Source organism: Pseudorca crassidens, chromosome X, assembly GCF_039906515.1.
Source record: "Pseudorca crassidens isolate mPseCra1 chromosome X, mPseCra1.hap1, whole genome shotgun sequence".
Taxonomy (NCBI): Eukaryota; Metazoa; Chordata; class Mammalia; order Artiodactyla; family Delphinidae; genus Pseudorca; species Pseudorca crassidens.
Genome location: NC_090317.1, coordinates 58,820,672 through 58,839,631, shown reverse-complemented (window position 1 = coordinate 58,839,631; position 18,960 = coordinate 58,820,672). Strand labels below are relative to the sequence as shown.

At 37.4% G+C, this 18,960-nt stretch overlaps 1 protein-coding gene across 2 annotated transcripts in view; it reads right to left on the bottom strand.

The window, feature by feature from the left end:
• The window catches only part of CHM (CHM Rab escort protein), a 198,447-nt gene that overhangs the window by 135,680 nt on the left and 43,807 nt on the right, over positions 1-18,960 (bottom strand). For both annotated transcript variants that reach the window (XM_067724234.1, XM_067724235.1), the window contains exons 3-4: positions 8,026-8,098; positions 5,583-5,707 (exon numbers count right to left, since the gene is read on the bottom strand). In XM_067724234.1, coding sequence (XP_067580335.1) covers positions 5,583-5,707; positions 8,026-8,098 — 198 coding nt within the window. The remainder of the gene's footprint in view (positions 1-5,582; positions 5,708-8,025; positions 8,099-18,960) is intronic.

Here is an 18,960-nt window from a genome sequence, read left to right as displayed (position 1 = left end):
TTGTGGATTTGACTTGCATATGCTGAGAGAGTAGTGTACAAGATCAAGATAATTAGCAAGTGAGAGAACCTAAATGATTGCCCAGCATTAGTGTATAATTACAAAGTCCTCAGGAAGTGATAATAACTTCCTTTATGAAAAAAATGCTCATTAAGTGAGCCTAAGGATAAGTAGAAAATACAATTAACTTGCAGTATGTGGCTATGGACAGAAAACACATGACTCTCAATAGAAAATAGACTAAAAAAAAAAGTCAATAGAAACGAAGACGTAAAACTGTTCCTCTTTGCAGAAAACATGACTTCCTATGCAAAAATCCCAAGGAATCTACCAAAAAATTCCTAGAATAAGCACGTTCAGCAAGATTTCAGGATAAAAGATGAATGCATAAAAACCAATTATATTTCTAGATATGAATAATGAACAAGTGAAAACCAAAATTAAAAAAGCAATAATACCACTTACAATTGCACTGGCTCCAAAGAAAATTAAATACTTAGGTATACAATTAACAAAACATGTACAGAACTGGTATGCTGAAAATTACACAATCCTGTAGAAAGAAATCAAAGATGACCTCCCTAAATGGAGAGGCCTACCTTGTCAATGGATTGGAAGACTCAAAATAATAAAGACGTCAATTCACCCCAGGTTGATCTGTAACTTTAGTGCAATTCCTATCAAAATTCCAGCAATGTTTTCTAGACATGGACAGGCTTATTAAAACATTTATATGGAAAGGCACAAACTGTAGAACAGCTAAAACAATCTTGGTAAAGAAGAATAAATTGGGGGAAATCATTCAAACTGATGTTAAGTCCAACTGTATAGCTGCAGTAATCAAAACAGTGTGATACTGGTGTGGGAAAAGACATAGACATCAATGGAACAGAAAACAGAATCCAGAAACAGACCATCCAAGTACAGTCAGTTGATTTTTGACAAAGATGCAAAAGTAACTCAATGGAGGAAAAACAGCCTTTTCAACAAATAGTACTGAAGCAACTGGATATCCATAGGTTAAAAAAAATGAACATTGACCTAAACCTCACACCTTATACAAAAATTAAAACTTGTAAACCACATATCTAACAAGGGATACATTTAGAATATATAAAGAACTCTTAAATCTCCACAGGAAAAAAAAAGTCCATCCAATTAAAAAATGAGCAAAAGACATGAACAGATATTTCACCAAAAAGGACATATGGGTGGCAAATAAGCACATGAAAAGATATTCAAAATCAGCCATCAGGGAAATGCAAATTAAAACCACAATGAGATATCACTACTACACACCTATAAGATTGGCTAAACTAAAAAAGTTACACCACCAAATGATGGTGAGGATACGGAGAAACTGAATCACTCACACATGCCTGGTGGGACTGTAAAATGGTACAGCTTCTCTGGAAAAGTCAGTTTCTTCTAAAACTAAACATACATATGACCCAGGAATTGTACACTTGGGCATTTATCCCAGAAAAATAAAAATTTATGTTCACACAAAATCCTGTAAACCAACATTTATAGCATTCTTATTTGTAACAGACAAAATGGAAACAGCCCAGATGTTCTTCAGTGGATGAATGACTAAATAAACTGTGGTACATTGCTACCATGGAATACTACTCAGCAATAAAAAGGGACAAAATACTGATGCAAGCAACAACCTAGATGAATCTCTGGGTAACTATGCTGAGCGAAAAAAGCCAGTGGCAAAAGGTTACATACTGTACAGTTCCATTTACATAATGTCCTCAAAAATGACAAAATTATAGAGTTGGAAAACAGATTAGTGGTTGCCAGGAGTTAGGACTTTGGGGAAGGAGATGAGGTGTGGCTATAAAATGGCAACAGGAGGGATCCCTGTGGTGATGGAACTGATCTGTTCTCTGTGGTGATGGTTACATGAACCCACATATGTGTTAAAACTGTACAGAATGAAACACAGACACACACACACACACACACTATATCCACAAAATGTAACAGTAACATCAATAACACATATGTAAACAGCAATAACAACAAAAAGCCAGGAACCTGCACCATATTCTTCATTACATATTTACAAAAGGGGATTCACAAGGAATTTTGTGATGTATCCCACAAGAACGTTGAGGATCTACTACATAGTGATATCCTTTCTTAGGGAGAAAATGAGGGAATTTTCTAAGAGCACCAAAAGTAATCTTTTAAAATGATAAAATTTTTATTTTAATCAGTTTTGTTTTTTTGGGTTTTTTTGGCTGTGTTGGGTCTTTGTTGCTGTGCACCGACTTTCTCTAGTTGCGGCCAGCGGGGGCTACACTTCGATGCTGTGCGCGAGCTTCTCATTGAGGTGGCTTCTCTTTGTTGCTGAGCACAGGCTCTAGGTGCATGGGCTTCAGTAGTTGTGGCACGTGGGCTCAGCAGTTGTGGCTCTAGAGCACTGGCTCAGTAGTTGTGGCGCATGGGCTTAGTTGCTCTGCAGCATGTGGGATCTTCCCAGACCAGGGCTCGAAACTGCATCCCCTGCATTGGCAGGTGGATTCTTAACCACTGTGCCACCAGGGAAGCCCTCTAATCAGTTTTAATATTCATCTTTCTAAAGTGTATTTCAAATACCCCCACCTTTTCAAGTGGAGTAGAGAGAACATAATTTAACTTTTTCCTGAAGACATCGGGATAGAATTATGATCATCAATTGTTATACTGTGCTATAATACAGTGATGTCTTTGAGGGATCCTGATTCAAAGCCATTTGCCCCTACACTAAATGGCCCAAAGCCTGCTCTCAGCTTGCTGATTCTGTCTACTTTTCCTCTGTTACTCTATCAACTAACACATAAAACAGCAGCATGTTGGAGCCCATAGGGACTTCTGAGATGACCTAGTCCAAGAGGACATCTTTTGCTCAGTATCATACAGTAAGTTGAATCATAAAGGCAGGAGTATAACCCTGGTCTCAGTGTGGTTCTCAGTGTGCCTGCCTCCAGCAGACACCCCTTTCCTATTTGCCGCTTTAAACTACTATAGTAGGAAAACCAGAAAATAGGGTTGTCAGAAATATGTATTCAACAAGGATTCTGATTTAAGCCAGTGGGTCCTGGGTGATGAATTCTCATATAAAGTAAATCTCTGTGACAGGTATTTTGGCCCTAGCCCTTTTCATATAATGCCAAGTTTGTGGTCATGATCCAAAAGGTTAAGGATGCCATAGTCTGGCTGGGGCTAAGAAAGGTACTGTTATTCCTGTTTACTCATGTTTGTAGCACTTATTATAGACAGGTAGATTTTCTGTACATTCCCCCACTGGATGCTCTCAGGGCTCATCCTGCTTACTATGGCATTAATAACTAGCTACCCTTTCCAAGTAAATGAAGACATATAGAACATTATCCCAGTTCACCTCTTGTTCCAACCTCTAATGGGCAATGAAAATATACAGCAGAGTCCTACTTCTCTGTTTTAAAACAAACCTTCCACCACCAATCTTTTATCACTTTGAGAAGTTCCAAAAATGAAACTGTAGAGATCAGAAATAAAAAACGAGATGATTTCCTCTGCACTCAAAATGTGTCATTTCAGTCACCAGAAACCATAAACACTAATTGTCATGAAGCATAGAGAAATCAAAGGCCTTGAAATAGCAAAAGTACCTCTCAAAGGGCCTGAGTGTGACTGTCACTATATTCTAGTCAAGTAGTATTCATGGACACACAAGAAAGTTACCAAATATTTATTCCTGGTTTCATTAAAGCGTATGAATTTTCACTTGAGATCACCTTCTGTTCTAGATCTGTCTACGCTGGGTCTAAACAATATCAGAGAGTTATACCTTTCCATACTGAATGTCATTTAGCATTATGCAAATTATAATCTGTATCTGATATTTCAAAGGCTGTCCTTTTGCAGAAAATCATAGAAAATTAACTACGTATTAATGGCAGAAAATGCTAGTCACCTGACAGATATGAATATAGGTTAAGAAATCAACCACAGGTTCCCCAACTTTTCACGGGCTCAGGTCACGCTTACCACTGTACCACAGCAAGGATATGTATGATGACAGTACACGTCCTGAAAAATTTCTAGTATCTTGGATTTTAAGTTTTAATTACTATTAAAGAGCTTGACAGTCTGATTTCTAAAACCCTCAACTCCATAACTCCATAACAGTTGAACTGAACTATGTGATTGTTACCTTTCAGCCCATCAACCATGTCATCTGAAAAAATAAACTATTCCAATTGTTTTAAAACAATGAATTCTTTCACTCAGAAGGAGACACTGAAAACATTACTTTCCCCCCACTTCTCTCTTGATTTACAAAAATATGCCCCCAGATGTCATGGCCACTCAATTTGATTTCTTTAATTCAAAATTATAATTTTCCATTTTGCTACACTGACTGTTATCTAAGAGTTAGAAGAACACTGAATTAGGATTAAAAAACCCTGGGCTTTAATCTTGGACTCCACCACTATCTAGCTTAGGTATGGCCTTGATATTTATCAAGCTATGTGACCTTCAGCAAATTAAACTCTTTGAGCTCCACTGAGGACTCTGTGAAAAATCTAATACTATGTGCTCTATCCTAGCACAGGACCATTGTAAGGATCAAATAAGATAATGTATTTAAAAGAGCTCACGGGACTTCCCTGGAGGTCCAGTGGTTAAGACTCCGTGCTTCCACTGCAAGGGGTGTGGGTTCGATCCCTGGTCTGGGAACTAAGATCCCACATACCACGCAGTGCGGCCAAAAAAATTTTTTTTAATAAAAAGTAAAAATAAAAGAGCTCAGTAAATTATAAGTCATTAATATATTATCTAAACAGAGAAAACTGAAAGTTTTATTTTTTTCTTCCACAACTGAAAGTTTTATGTTTTTCTTCCACAAAAGTTTTATTGTGATATAATTGACATAACGGCACTGTATAAGTTTAAGGCATACAGCATAATGATTTGATTTACATACATCATGAAGTGATTATCACAATAAGTTTAGTGAACATTCATCATCTCATACAGATACAAAATTAAAGAAATAGAAAAAATATTTTTCCTTGTGATGAGAACTCTTAGGATTGACTCTTAACAACTTGCGTATATAACACACAGCAGTGTTCATTATATTAATCATGTTGTACATGACAACCCTAGTACTTATTTATCTTATAACTGGAAGTTTGTAATTTTTGACTGCCTTCATCCAATCCTCCCCGCACCCTGCCACCACCACCACCACCCCCCACCCCCGTCTCTGGTAACCACAAATCTGATCTCTTTTTCTATGAGTTTGTTGGTTTTTGAAGTTTAATTGCGACAACACTGATGGACCTAGAGGGTATTATGCTAAATAAAATAAGTCAGATAAAGACAAGTACTACATGGTATCGCTTATATGTGGAATCTAAAAAATAATACAAATGAACAAACCTAACAAAACTAATGTTACATTTTAAAAAATGCAAACCAGTATATCAAGTAGACTTGTAGCAACCAGTGCCATATAAATTCTTACTGCTGGCTTCTTCTGAAGACATGTGAATAAGAAGTCATGAACATAGTTTATTGTAAATAAATAATTTTCATACCTGGCATAACAAAACACTTCCACATGTTGAATGGTTTTGTCCTTCCTGCTAAGAGCAATAGCTTCTTCATTTTCAAGGATCTTCTCTTGCCACAGTGGGCATTCATTTACAATATCACTGTTTTCCTAAACAATATACAGATAAGAAATTGTAATTAAATTGGGTACTCTGAACCTCTACTTTTCTGATAAAATTTATACCTTTCTAAATTCATGCTTTGCCTCTCATCACATCAAAAGGCACATATTACTTATTAATAATAAAGTTTTACATTTTGTTGTTAAAAAAGCAGGCCCAAAATTACTTCATTCTGCTTACTTTCAGATTTTTGAAGGTTGGTCATTAGCTGTGTCAAATTTTGATTATATGTAAAAGTATTTTTGAAAAGTACTCAGCCCAATATAACTAAGGACTTTATAATAATCGACCTGAATATTTTATATTTAGAAATACAATAAAAACAAGAATGTATAACAAAGTATATAAACTCTCACTAAGGACTGAAAGTGGTTCTTTAAGTTTTTCAATAATTCCTAATTATATTTTATGGAGAAAGTTAAATGATACAATATTTGAATACAGGGGATTTTTGAAGATGTCAAGATAAACCTTTTCCAAAGGTCAAGGATCAATTTTTAATCTGTTTAAAATTTTAATCCACTTGTTACCCATCTCTCAGAGAGAAAAATTTTTTAACGTATTATATATACTCAACAAACTAGTAGTGAAATATAACTACAGTAGCCTTTGTTTTAAGTAAATTCACCTCAGAAAATTTCTAAAGTTACAGATTTCATAAAGTAGGGCAATAATTATTTTTAAAAGGCTGCACTGTCCTGAATTTAATATTTTAAGCTGAAGAAAAGTAGTGGCAGATGGCTCTTATTATCAAGTGTAATTATTAGACAGCATTAAACATCCCAACATAAATAGAAGAGGAGGTGAAGTACAGGAACTTTGAACATATAGACAGGGGTTAACAGCCTGAAAAAAGAACTATGGACCAGGGACAGAGAGTGAAGGGAAAAAGGATATGGTGACAGAGTCAAGATGCTGGAGTAAAAGAAGCATTAAAATAAAAGGAACATCTACAAAAATATTTTGTTTTAATAAATCTAACCCATTACCAAAGTTTATTTTTTAAAAATCCCTTCACTCACCAAAAATTTTCCATTCAGACAATTAGGGTATTTTTGTTGCTGTTGTTCTGAGAATCTAGACTAAATTTTTGCATGGAAGTACTGAATATGACTCAACATGAGGTGATCCTCACACACACTTCCCAAGGATAAGGTTCAAAAAAGGGTTTCTGATCAACATAAAATATTTGAGGCATATTCATTTAAACAGTTAAATGAATCTATTTATAACATTTACTTTCTTGATTCATACATAGTTTGAGTCATTACATGAAATGTTACTTTACAAATATTGCTTGTTTCTCCACACTCTCATTTCATACAATAATAAGATTCAAACTGAATCTTCAGTGTATCTTCAATGTCAATGTCTTTGTCATCACTACACTTTTTGAGTCATATATACCATTAAATCAATCAAGAAAACTAAAATGCTTAGCTTGGTACATGGTAAGTGCTTAGTTAAGTCTTAGCTATATTATTCTTAGTTAACTGAATACAATTTTCTACAGTCTATCATCCTCCTTTCCCAAATGTCTGAACCCTTTTGAGATACAGCAGTTTCTGATTCTATGTATGATGCTCTCAGTAGGAATTCCATTTCAAGCCACATGCACCATTTACATAAAATTAGGACAGTTTTTTTAATGTCTCATAAAAACTGGTAAACTGCATGACAATCAACTCCCCGTGTTAAACGTACGCTGTAAATGATCTCTAAAAACTTCTTTACAATGATATCCAACAGTTGTAGTAGTGAGATCCTACCCTTAGGGAAAAAAATTACTAAATTTATATTGTTTCTTTCCTTGCATTTTGTTTTTACTGTCAGGTATGATTCTGTCAGGTGACTTCTATAAATATGTAAAACCACCAATGACTGAGATCATTTCAAATTAATGTATCTTCCCCAAACACTTAGGTTTTTTTCCAAAACATACTAACTGAAAGAACAACTAGTAATATGTGAGATTTTATAAGGATTGAAATATTTTTTCTGAAAGACTGGGAGAAAAAAAATCTTGCCTGATATTTGGGCGTACAGAGTAATTAGCAAACGGTATGAAACATATATGATTTATTCTTCAGCCAATGTTATCTGTTTATACTTAAAAAGTGAAATCTATATTTTAGAGGTATTGGAAAAATATTAGCTGAAAAGGTGACTGCACAGTTTTTGTTAAATAAGTAAATAAGTTATCAATCCTATATTACAGAGGAAACTTAGTGTCTTCTTCAATGCAGGGTTATTACGTGACACAAAATATAACCTAGTAGATTAAAAAATCAGATAAGAACTTTACCTGGTGTTCCTTTAGCCAGGACAACAGTCCTGAAAAGCTAAAACTGGCCCAGTTTCCTCCATAGTAGCTTCTTCTGTAACAATAAAAAATAAGAGTAAAGAAAAGGGTATAAAAAAATCAAGTCACTGATCTTCATCCCATGTCATTTTCAACATTGCTACCCCAGAGTTCAAAAGCACACATAATAGGGATGCTGAGATTAGAGGAGACAGTAGAACAAAATAAATAGAAGTGGGCCTTTCAGATCTCAAAGTCAACTTTTCATTGTATAAGGAGTTAAAAGATCGCTTTGGCCTCCTTAGAGCTTTCAGCACTGATCAAGTGCCACTGGATCATGTGATTGTGAACATCCTGATATGGTCACTGAGCAGTACATTTGTTTTAACATAAACAAATCTCACTCCTGGGTTAATAAAAATGGCTGGGAAGAAAATCTTGGTAGATCTCAAAGAAAGCCACTGGAAAAAACTGCTAAGTTTTCCACAAGCAGTAAATATCCACTGCTAGCACCGCCACCAAACCCATCTCCCATGCCTAAATAAATTTTGTATATACACATATATAATTGGCTACTCGAGATCTGCTGGAAGGCCCTGTGCCATTCTAAGCCTTCAGGGCCACAAATAAAAGTAGATCCTGGGACACAGTCATTCACATCAAGACTTCTGTGATAAGTATAACAACAACAATATTTCCACTGGTAACTGGGTAAACTATTCTTCACTCCACAGTCCTGTGAAGATCACTCCATTTTAGAGAACCCAGAGGTCTCCTAGCTAGGATCAGGTAAACCTTGTAGACACTGGACTTCTGATTAACTTCTGTAAGTAGCAGACTTTTGGCAACCAGAACTCTCAGCACTACACACAGGGCTTCCCAATCCTTGCAAAACTCATCACGTTATACTGATTCTTTGTATGATGAGCCCCAAAGTACACTCAAACCCACCTACAATATCTACTTTAATTCTGAGAGATTCTTGGTTGTGTTTACATTTTTGCTTCTCTGTATCCTTCTCTAATGAAATAAAAATCTATAAAAGGTCTTTTTTAAACAAAAACTAAAACCTTTAAGATGATATCTAAAATTACTCATCCATAATGCTACTGGATATCCTCTAAAAATTCTGATAGATTTCTCCTCAATCAACTCTTGGTTGGTCTCAAGAACAGTCAGTTTTTAGGCTCAAATATTTTACCAAAAATCACTGCTTGCTCTAACAGAGAAAATGGTTAAACTGAACACGTTTGAAAGTAGGTCTATTAATACAGATCACTACTTTACTTATAATCTGATAATTCTCTTGGGGATGATGCAAATTCCTACACTATCCAGATCTCTACAGAGCTTTAAAATTTAGGAAAAATTTCAGCTATACTAACAATTCTCGGTGTTGGAATCAAGGAAGCCTAGAAGCTATGATCCCTTGGATCAGAGACAACAGTGGAAGGAGAAGGTGGGTAATAGCCAGTATAGAGAAGGAGGGAAAAGAGAGGGATGTTAGAGTTTTCCCATAGCAAATTTATACTCTCCTCTCCCTTGCCTGAGAATAATACACTTCTGCCATCCCTTCCCATCCTCTAAATATATCACTCAACAAAACTATAAAATATCCTGAGTGTTGAAAAAAATAACCCTGAAGCAGTGATAAAAACCACTGTCTTTAAATTTTTTGTTGAGATATTTAGATTTCTTTTAAGCCACCATAAGGTCCTAAATGAGAAGCTCTGACTACTGGGTGAAAGCTTCAAGACCTAAATAAAATTTTTTAAGGGCTACATCAATTTATAACTAGTAAATATATATCAGAAATCTGACAATCAGGGTAGACAAAGACTTCTCAGACAGGACACAGAAAGCAATAAAAACTATCGATAGATGGGGGAATTGGGAAGATGGCAGAAGAGTAAGACACAGAGATCACCTTCCTCCCCACAGATACACCAGAAATACATCTACACGTGGAACAATTTCTACAGAACACCTACTGAGCGCTGGCAGAAGACCTCAGACCTCCCAAAACACAAGAAACTCCCCACGTACCTGGGTAGGGCAAAAGAAAAAAGAAAAAACTGAGACAAAAGAATAGGGACGGCACCTGCACCAGTGGGAGGGAGCTGTGAAGGAGGAAAGGTTTCCACACGCTAGGAAGCCCCTTCGGGGGCGGAGACTGCGGGTGGCGCAGGGGGAGAAGCTTCGGAGGCGCGGAGGAGAACACAGCAACAGGGGTGTGGAGGGCAAAGCGGCGAGATTCCCGCACAGAGGATCAGTGCGGACCGGCACTCACCAGTCCGAGAGGCTGGTCCGCTTGCCAACTGGGGCGGGCGGGGCTGGGGCCTGAGGCTCCAGCTTTGGTCAGAGCGCAGGGAAAGGACTGCGGTTGGCGGTGTGAACACAGCCTGCAGGGGGTTAGTGCACCTCGGCTAGCCAAGAGGAAGTCCGGGAAAAAGTCTGGACCTGCCTAAGAGGCAAGAGACCTTTTCTTCCCTCTTTGTTTCCTGATGCGCGAGGAGAGGGGATTAAGAGTGCTGCTTAAAGGAGCTAGAGTTGGGCGCGAGCTGCGACTAACAGCGCGGACCCCAGAGACGGGCATGAGAGGCTAAGGCTGCTGCTGCTGCCACCAAGAAGCCTGTGTGTGAGCACAGGTCACTCTCCACACCTCTGCTCCCGGGAACTTCTGCAGCCTGCCACTGCCAGGGGCCCGCGATCCTGGGACAACTTCCACGGGACACCACACGGCGCTCCTCCGGCTGCTGCAACATCACACCGGCCTCTGCCGCCATAGGCTCGCCCCGCACTCCGTGCCCCTCCCTCCCCTCCCCGGCCTGAGTGAGCCAGAGTCCCTGAAGCAGCAGATACTTTAACCCCATCCTATCTGAGCGAAGAACAGACGCCCTCTGGCGACGTACATGCAGAGGCAGGGCCAAATCCAAAGCTGAGCCCCCGGAGCTGTACTAACGAAGAAGAAAAAGGGAAATCTCTCCCAGCAGCCTCAGAAGCAGCAGATGAAAGGTCCACAATCAACTTCACGTACCCTGCATCTGTGGAATACATGAATAAACAACGAATCATCCCAAATTGAGGAGGTGGAATTTGAGAGCAAGAGTTACTATTTTTGCCCCTTTTCCTCTTTCTGTGAGTGTGTATGTGTATACTTCTGTGTGACATTTTGTCTGTATAGCTTTGCTGTCACCATTTGTCCTAGGGTTCTATCCGTCCGTTTTTTTTTTCTTTTTTAAACAAACTATCTTAATTATTTTAATAACTATTTTATTTTCTTACTTTATGCTATTTTATCCTCTTTCCTTTCTTTCTTTTCTTTCCTTCTTCCTTCCTTCCTTACTTCCTTGCTTTCTTTCTCTCTCTTTCTCCCTTTTCTTTCTTTTCCTTTTCTTTTTCTTTCTTTCTTTCTCTCTCTCTCTTTCTCCCCTTCCTTCCTTCCTTCCTTCCTTCCTCCCTCCCTCCCTCCCTCCTTTGTTTCCTTCTTGCCTTTTCTTTCTTTCTTTCTTTCTTTCTACATTTTCTCCCTTTTATTCTGAGACATGTGGATGAAAGGCTCTTGGTGCTGCAGACAGGAGTCAGTGCTGTGCCTCTCAGGTGGGAGAGCCAACTTCAGGACACTGGTCCACAAGAGACCTCCCAGCTCCACATAATAACAAATGGCAAAAATCTCCCACACATCTCCATCTCAACACCAGCACCCAGCTTCACTCAACGACCAGCAAGCTACAGAACTGGACACCCTATGCCAAACAACTAGCAAGACAGGAACACAGCCCCACCCATTAGCAGAGAGGCTGCATAAAATCATAATAAGTCCACAGACACCCCAACACACACCACCAGACGTGGACTGCGCACAAGAAAGACAATATCCAGCCGCATCCACCAGAACACAGGTACTAGTCCCCTCCACCAGAAAGCCTACACAACCCACTGAAACATTAGCCACTCGGGACAGACACCAAAAACAACGGGAACTACGAACCTGCAGCCTGCAAAAAGGAGACCCGAAACACAGTAAGATAAGCAAAATGAGAAGACAGAAAATCACACAGCCAATGGAGGAGCAAGATAAAAACCCACCAGACCTAACAAATGAAGAGGAAATAGGCAGTCTACCTAAAAAAGAACTCAGAATAATGATAGTAAAACGACCCAAAATCTTGGAAATAGAATAGACAAAACGCCAAAAACATGTAACAAGGACCTAGAAGTAAAGATGAAACTACCAACGATGAACAACACAATAAATGAAATTAAAAATACTGTAGAAGGATTCAATAGCAGAATAACTAAGCCAGAAAAACGGATAAGTGACCTGGAAGATAAACTAGTGGAAATAACTACTGCAGGGAAGAATAAAGAAAAAACAATGAAAATAACTGAGGACAGTCTCAGAGACCTCTGGGACAACATTAAACACACCAACATTCGAATTATAGGGGTTCTAGAAGAAGAAGAGAAAAAGAAAGGGACTGAGAAAATACTTGAAGAGATTATAGTTGAAAACTTCCATAATATGGGAAAGGAAATAGTTAATCAAGTCCAGGAAGCACAGAGAGTCCCATACAGGATAAATCCAAGGAGAAACACGGCAAGACACATATTAATCAAATTGTCAAAAATTAAATACAAAGAAAACATATTAAAAGCAGCAAGGGAAAAACAACAAATAACACACAAGGGAATCCCGATAAGGTTAAGAGCTGATCTTTCAGCAGAATCTCTGCAAGCCAGAAGGGACTGACAGGACATATTTAAAGTGATGAAGGAGAAAAACCTACAACCAAGATTACTCTACCCAGCAAGGATCTCATTCTGATTTGTGGGAGAAATTAAAACCTTTACAGACAAGCTAAAGCTGAGAGAGTTCAGCAGCACAAAACCAGCTTTATAAAAATGCTAAACGACCTTCTCAAGGCAAGAAACACAAGAGAAGGAAAAGACCTACAATAACAAACCGAAAACAATTAAAATGGGAATAGGAACATACATATCGATAATTACCTTAAAGTAAATGGATTAAATGCTCCCACCAAAAGACACAGACTGGCTGAATGGATATAAAAACAAGACGCATATATATGCTGTCTACAAGAGACCCACTTCAGACCTAGAATCACATACAGACTGAAAGTGAGAGGATGGAAAAAGATATTCCATGCAAATGGAAACCAAAAGAAAGATGGAGTAGTAATTCTCATATCAGACAAAATAGACTTTAAAATAAACACTATAAGAAGAGACAAAGATACATATATAACGATCAAGGGATCGATCCAAGAAGAAGATATAACAATTGTAAATATTTATGCACCCAACATAGGAGCACCTCAATACATAACGCAAATACAAACAGCCATAAAAGGGGAAATTGAAAGTAACATATTCATAGTAGGGGACATTAACACCCCACTTTCACCCATGGACAGATCATCCAAAATGAAAATAAATAAGGAAACACAAGCTTTAAATGATACATTAAACAAGATGAACTTAATTGATATTTATAGGACATTACATCCAAAAATAAGAGAATACACATTTTTCTCAAGTGCTCATGGAACATTCTCCAGGATAGATCATACCTTGGGTCACAAATCAAGCCTTGGTAAATTTAATAAAAATGAAATTGTATCAAGTATCTTTTCTGACCACAACGCTATGAGACTAGACATCAATTACAGGAGAAGACCTGTAAAAAACACAAACACATGGAGATTAAACAATACACTACTTAATAACGAAGTGATCACTGAAGAAGTCAAAGAGGAAATAAAAAAAAAAACCTAGAAACAAATCACAATGAAGACACAACGACCCAAAACCTATGGGACGTAGCAAAAGCAGTTCTAAGAGGGAAGTTTATAGCAATACAATCCCACTTTATGAAACAGGAAACATCTCGTATAAACAACCTAAACTTGCACATAAAGCAGTTAGAGAAAAAAGAACAAAAGAACCCCAAAGATAGCAGAAGTAAAGTAATCATAAAGATCAGATCAGAAATAAATGAAAAAGAAATGAAGGAAACGATAGCAAAGATCAATAAACCTAAAAGCTGGTTCTTTGAGAAGATAAACAAAATAGATAAACCATTAGCCAGATTCATCAAGAAAAAAAGGGAGAAGACTGAAATCAATACAATTAGAAATGAAAAAGGAGAGGTAACACTGACACTGCAGAAATACAAAAGATCATGAGAGATTACTACAAGCAATTCTATGCCAATAAAACGGACAACCTGGAAGAAATGGACAAATTCATAGAAATGCACAACCTCCAAGACTGAATCAGGAAGAAATAGAAAATATGAACAGACCAATCACAAGCACTGAAATTGAAACTGTGATTAAAAATCTTCCAACAAACAAAAGCCCAGGACCAGATCACTTCACAGGCGAATTCTATCAAACATTTAGAAAAGAGCTAACAGCTATCCTTCTCAAACTCTTCCAAAATATAGCAGAGGGAGGAACACTCCCAAACTCATTCTACAAGGCCACCATCACCCTGATACCAAAACCAGACAAGGATGTCACAAAGAAAGAAAACTACAGGCCAATATCACTGATGAACATAGATGCAAAAATCCTCAACAAAATACTAGCAAACAGAATCCAACAGCACATTAACAGGATCATACACCATGATCAAGTGGGGTTTATTCCAGGAATGCAAGGATTCTTCAATATACGCAAGTCAATCAACGTGATACACCATATTAACAAATTGAAGGAAAAAACCATGATCATCTCAATAGATGCAGAGAAAGCTTTCAACAAAATTCAACCTTCATTTATGATAAAAAAAACCTGCAGAAAGTAGGCACAGAGGGAACTTTCCTCAACAAAATAAAGGCCATATATGACAAACCCAGCCAACATCATCCTCAATGGTGAAAAAACTGAAAGCATTTCCACTAAGATCAGGAATAAGACATGGTTGCCCACTCTCACCACTCTTATTCAACATAGTTTTGGAAGTTTCAGTCACAGCAATCAGAGAACAAAATGAAATAAAAGGAATCCAAAGCGGAAAAGAAGAAGTAAAGCTGTCACTGTTTGCAGATGACATGATACTATACACAGAGAATCCTAAAGATGCTAGCAGAAATTAATGCACAGAAATCTCTGGCATTCCTATACACTAATGATGAAAAATCTGAAAGTGAAATAAAGAAAACACTCCCATTTACCATTGCAGCCAAAAGAATAAAATATCTAGGAATAAACCTACCTAAGAAGACAAAAGACCTGTATGCAGAAAATTATAAGACACTGATGAAAGAAATTAAAGATGATACAAATAGATGGAGAGATATACCATGTTCTTGGATTGGAAGATTCAACACTGTGAAAACGACTCTACTACCCAAAGCAATCCACAGATTCAGTGCAATCCCTATCAAACTACCACTGGCATTTTTCACAGAATTAGAACAAAAAATTTCACAATTTGTATGGAAACACGAAAGACTCCGAATAGTCAAAGCAATCTTGAGAACGAAAAATGGAGCCGGAGGAATCAGGCTCCCTGAGTTCAGACTATACTACAAAGCTACAGTAATCAAGACAGTATGGTACTGGCACAAAAACAGAAATATAGATCAATGGAACAGGATAGAAAGCCCAGAGATAAACCCACACACATATGGTCACCTCATCTTTGATAAAGGAGGCAAGAATATACAGCAGAGAAAAGACAGCCTCTTCAATAAGTGGTGCCGGGAAAACTGGACAGCTATGTGTGTAAGAATGAAATTAGAACACTCCGTAACACCATACACAAAAATAAGCTCAAAATGGATTAGAGACCTAAATGTAAGGCCAGAAACTATCAAACTCTTCGAGGAAAACATAGGCAGAACACTATGACATAAATCACAGCAAGATCCTTTTTGACCCACCTCCCAGAGAAACGGAAACAAAACCAAAAATAAACAAATGGGACCTAATGAAACTCAAAGCTTTTGCACAGCAAAGGAAACCATAAACAAGACCAAAAGAAAACCCTCAGAATGGGAGAAAATATTTGCAAATGAAGCAACTGAAAAAGGATTAATCTCCAAAATTTACAAGCAGTTCATGCAGCTCAATAACAAAAAAACAAACAACCCAATCCAAAAATGGGCAGAAGACCTAAATAGACATTTCTCCAAAGAAGATATACAGACTGCCAACAAACACATGAAAGAATGCTCAACATCATTAATCATTAGAGAAATGCAAATCAAAAATACAATGAGATGTCATCTCACACCAGTCAGAATGGCCATCATCAAAAAATCTAGAAACAATAAATGCTGGAGAGGGTGTGGAGAAAAGTGAACACTCTTGCACTGCTGGTGGGAATGTGAATTGGTACAGCCACTATGGAGAACAGTACGGAGGTTCCTTAAAAAACTACAAATAGAACTACCATACGACCCAGCAATCCCACTATTGGGCATATACCCTGACAAAAGCATAATTCAAAAAGAGTCATGTACCAAAATGTGCATTGCAGCTGTATTTACAATAGCCCAGAGATGGAAACAACCTAAGTGCCCATCATCGGATGAATGGATAAAGAAGATGTGGCACATATATACAATGGAATATTACTCAGCCATAAAACGAAACGAAATTGAGCTCTTTGTAATGAGGTGGATGGACCTAGTGTCTGTCATACAGAGTGAAGTAAGTCAGAAAGAGAAAGACAAATACCGTATGCTAACACATATATATAGAATTTAGCAAAAGGAAATGTCATTAAGAACCTAGGGGTAAGACAGGAATAAAGACACAGACTTACTAGAGAATGGACTTGAGGATATGGGGAGGGGGAAGAGTAAGCTGTGAAAAAGCGAGAGAGAGGCATGGACATATACACTACCAAATGTAAAATAGATAGCTAGTGGGAAGCAGCCGTATAGCACAAGGAGATCAGCTTGGTGCTTTGTGACCACCTAGAGGGGTGGGATAGGGAGGGTGGGAGGGAGGGAGATGCAAGAGGGATGAGAGATGGGAACATATATATATGTATAACTGATTCACCTTGTTATAAAGCAGAAACTAGCACACCGTTGTAAAGCAATTATACTCCAATAAAGATGTAAATTAATTAGTTAATTGACTGATTAAATTTAAAAAAGAACAATGTACATACCTTAACTGAACAGTATTTTATTGCTAAACACTGCTAATCATCATTTGAGCTTTCAGCATGTCACAATCTTTTGGCTGTCATAACATCAAAGATCACTGATCACAGATCACCGTAACAAATACAGTAATGATGAAAAAGTTTGAAATATTGTGAGAATTGCCAAAATGTGACACAGAGACACCAAGTGAGCCAATGCTGTTGGAAAAATGGCACCAATGGGCTTGCTTGACACAGGGTTGTCACACACCTTCAGTTTGTAAAAAACACAGTACCTGTGAAAGCGAAGTGCAATAAAACAAGGTCTGCCTGTAGTATTTTAGACAGCATGAGATTTACAGCAAGAAAAACCTTAAGCCTCCATGCACTCTTGCCAGCTTTTTGATCTTGGCCAGTTACTCTACAGAGCTTGGAATACTGCCTGGGGTGTAGGAAGTACTGTGCAGTGTTAGCTATTAATGTCATTATTTCCAAATAATAGTATTTATTGGATCAATTACTCCTGGGAAATGCCACACTCTAGAATGGCATTCAAGGACCTCTGGAAAAAAAAAAAAACTATCGATAAACTAGAATTCATCAAAATGAAAAACCTTTCCACAAAATACGTCATTTTAAAAAATGAATGGGCTAGGCAAAGTAGGAGAAATATTCACAAAACATATCTGACAAAGGACTGGTATCCAAGATATAAAGAACTCTTTCAACTTAAAAATAAGACAAATATGCAAATTTTAAAGTGGGCAAAGGGTTTGAACAGACATTTCACAAAGGAAGATAGATGTGGTTAATGAACATATGAAAAGGTGCTCAACATCATTAGTCATTGGGTAAATATACATTAAAATAAGCATTAAAAATGAACATGAGATACCGCTACACATACACCAGAATAGTTAAAATGAAAAAGACTTACAAGACCAGGTGTTGGTGTGGATGGCCAGAATGCTCACACATTTTGGTGGGAATAAAAAATGATACAAATACTTTGGAAAACTGTCAGGCAGTTTCTTACAAAACTAAACATATACCAACCCTGTGACCCAGTAATTCCATTCCTAGGTATTTACACACAAGGAAAGCATATGTTCACAAAAGAGCTGTACAAGTTTTTTCATAGCATCTTTATTCATCAATAGCTCCAAACTGGTAATGATTCAAATATCCATCAATAGGAGACTACATAAATAAGCTGTGGTATATCCATATGATGGATACTATTCACTAATGAAAAGGAATAAACTACTGATACAAATATAACAACGTCAATGAATTTCAAAAAACGTTATGCTAAGTGAAAGAAGCTTTGTTCCAAAAGAGTGCACTCTCCATGATTCCTTTTATATGAAGCTCCGGAACAAGCTAAATTAATTGATCTGTGGTGAAAAACATCCTAAGAATGATTGCCTTTGAGGGTGGGAATGAGGGCAGGAATTGACTTTGAAGGGGCGTGAGGAAACTTTCTGGAGCGATGGCAATGTTCTTTATCTTGATAAGGTTCTTAGTTACACAAGTGTATGCATTTGCTAAAACTTATTAAGTGGTACACTTAAGATCTGTGCATTTGCTTGCAATTTTATCTCAAAAAAAAGAACCATAAATAACTAGTTAATGATATGCATGAAGTGTTCCAGACTGAAGGTACTGGACATGTACAACTTACTCTGAAATGCATAAAACAGTAAGATGGAATGACAGATGGATAGAAAAATCAGTAAATGTATAATTATATAATAAAGCAAATACAGCAAAATGTTAGTGGTAGAATCTAGGTAGGGGAAACAC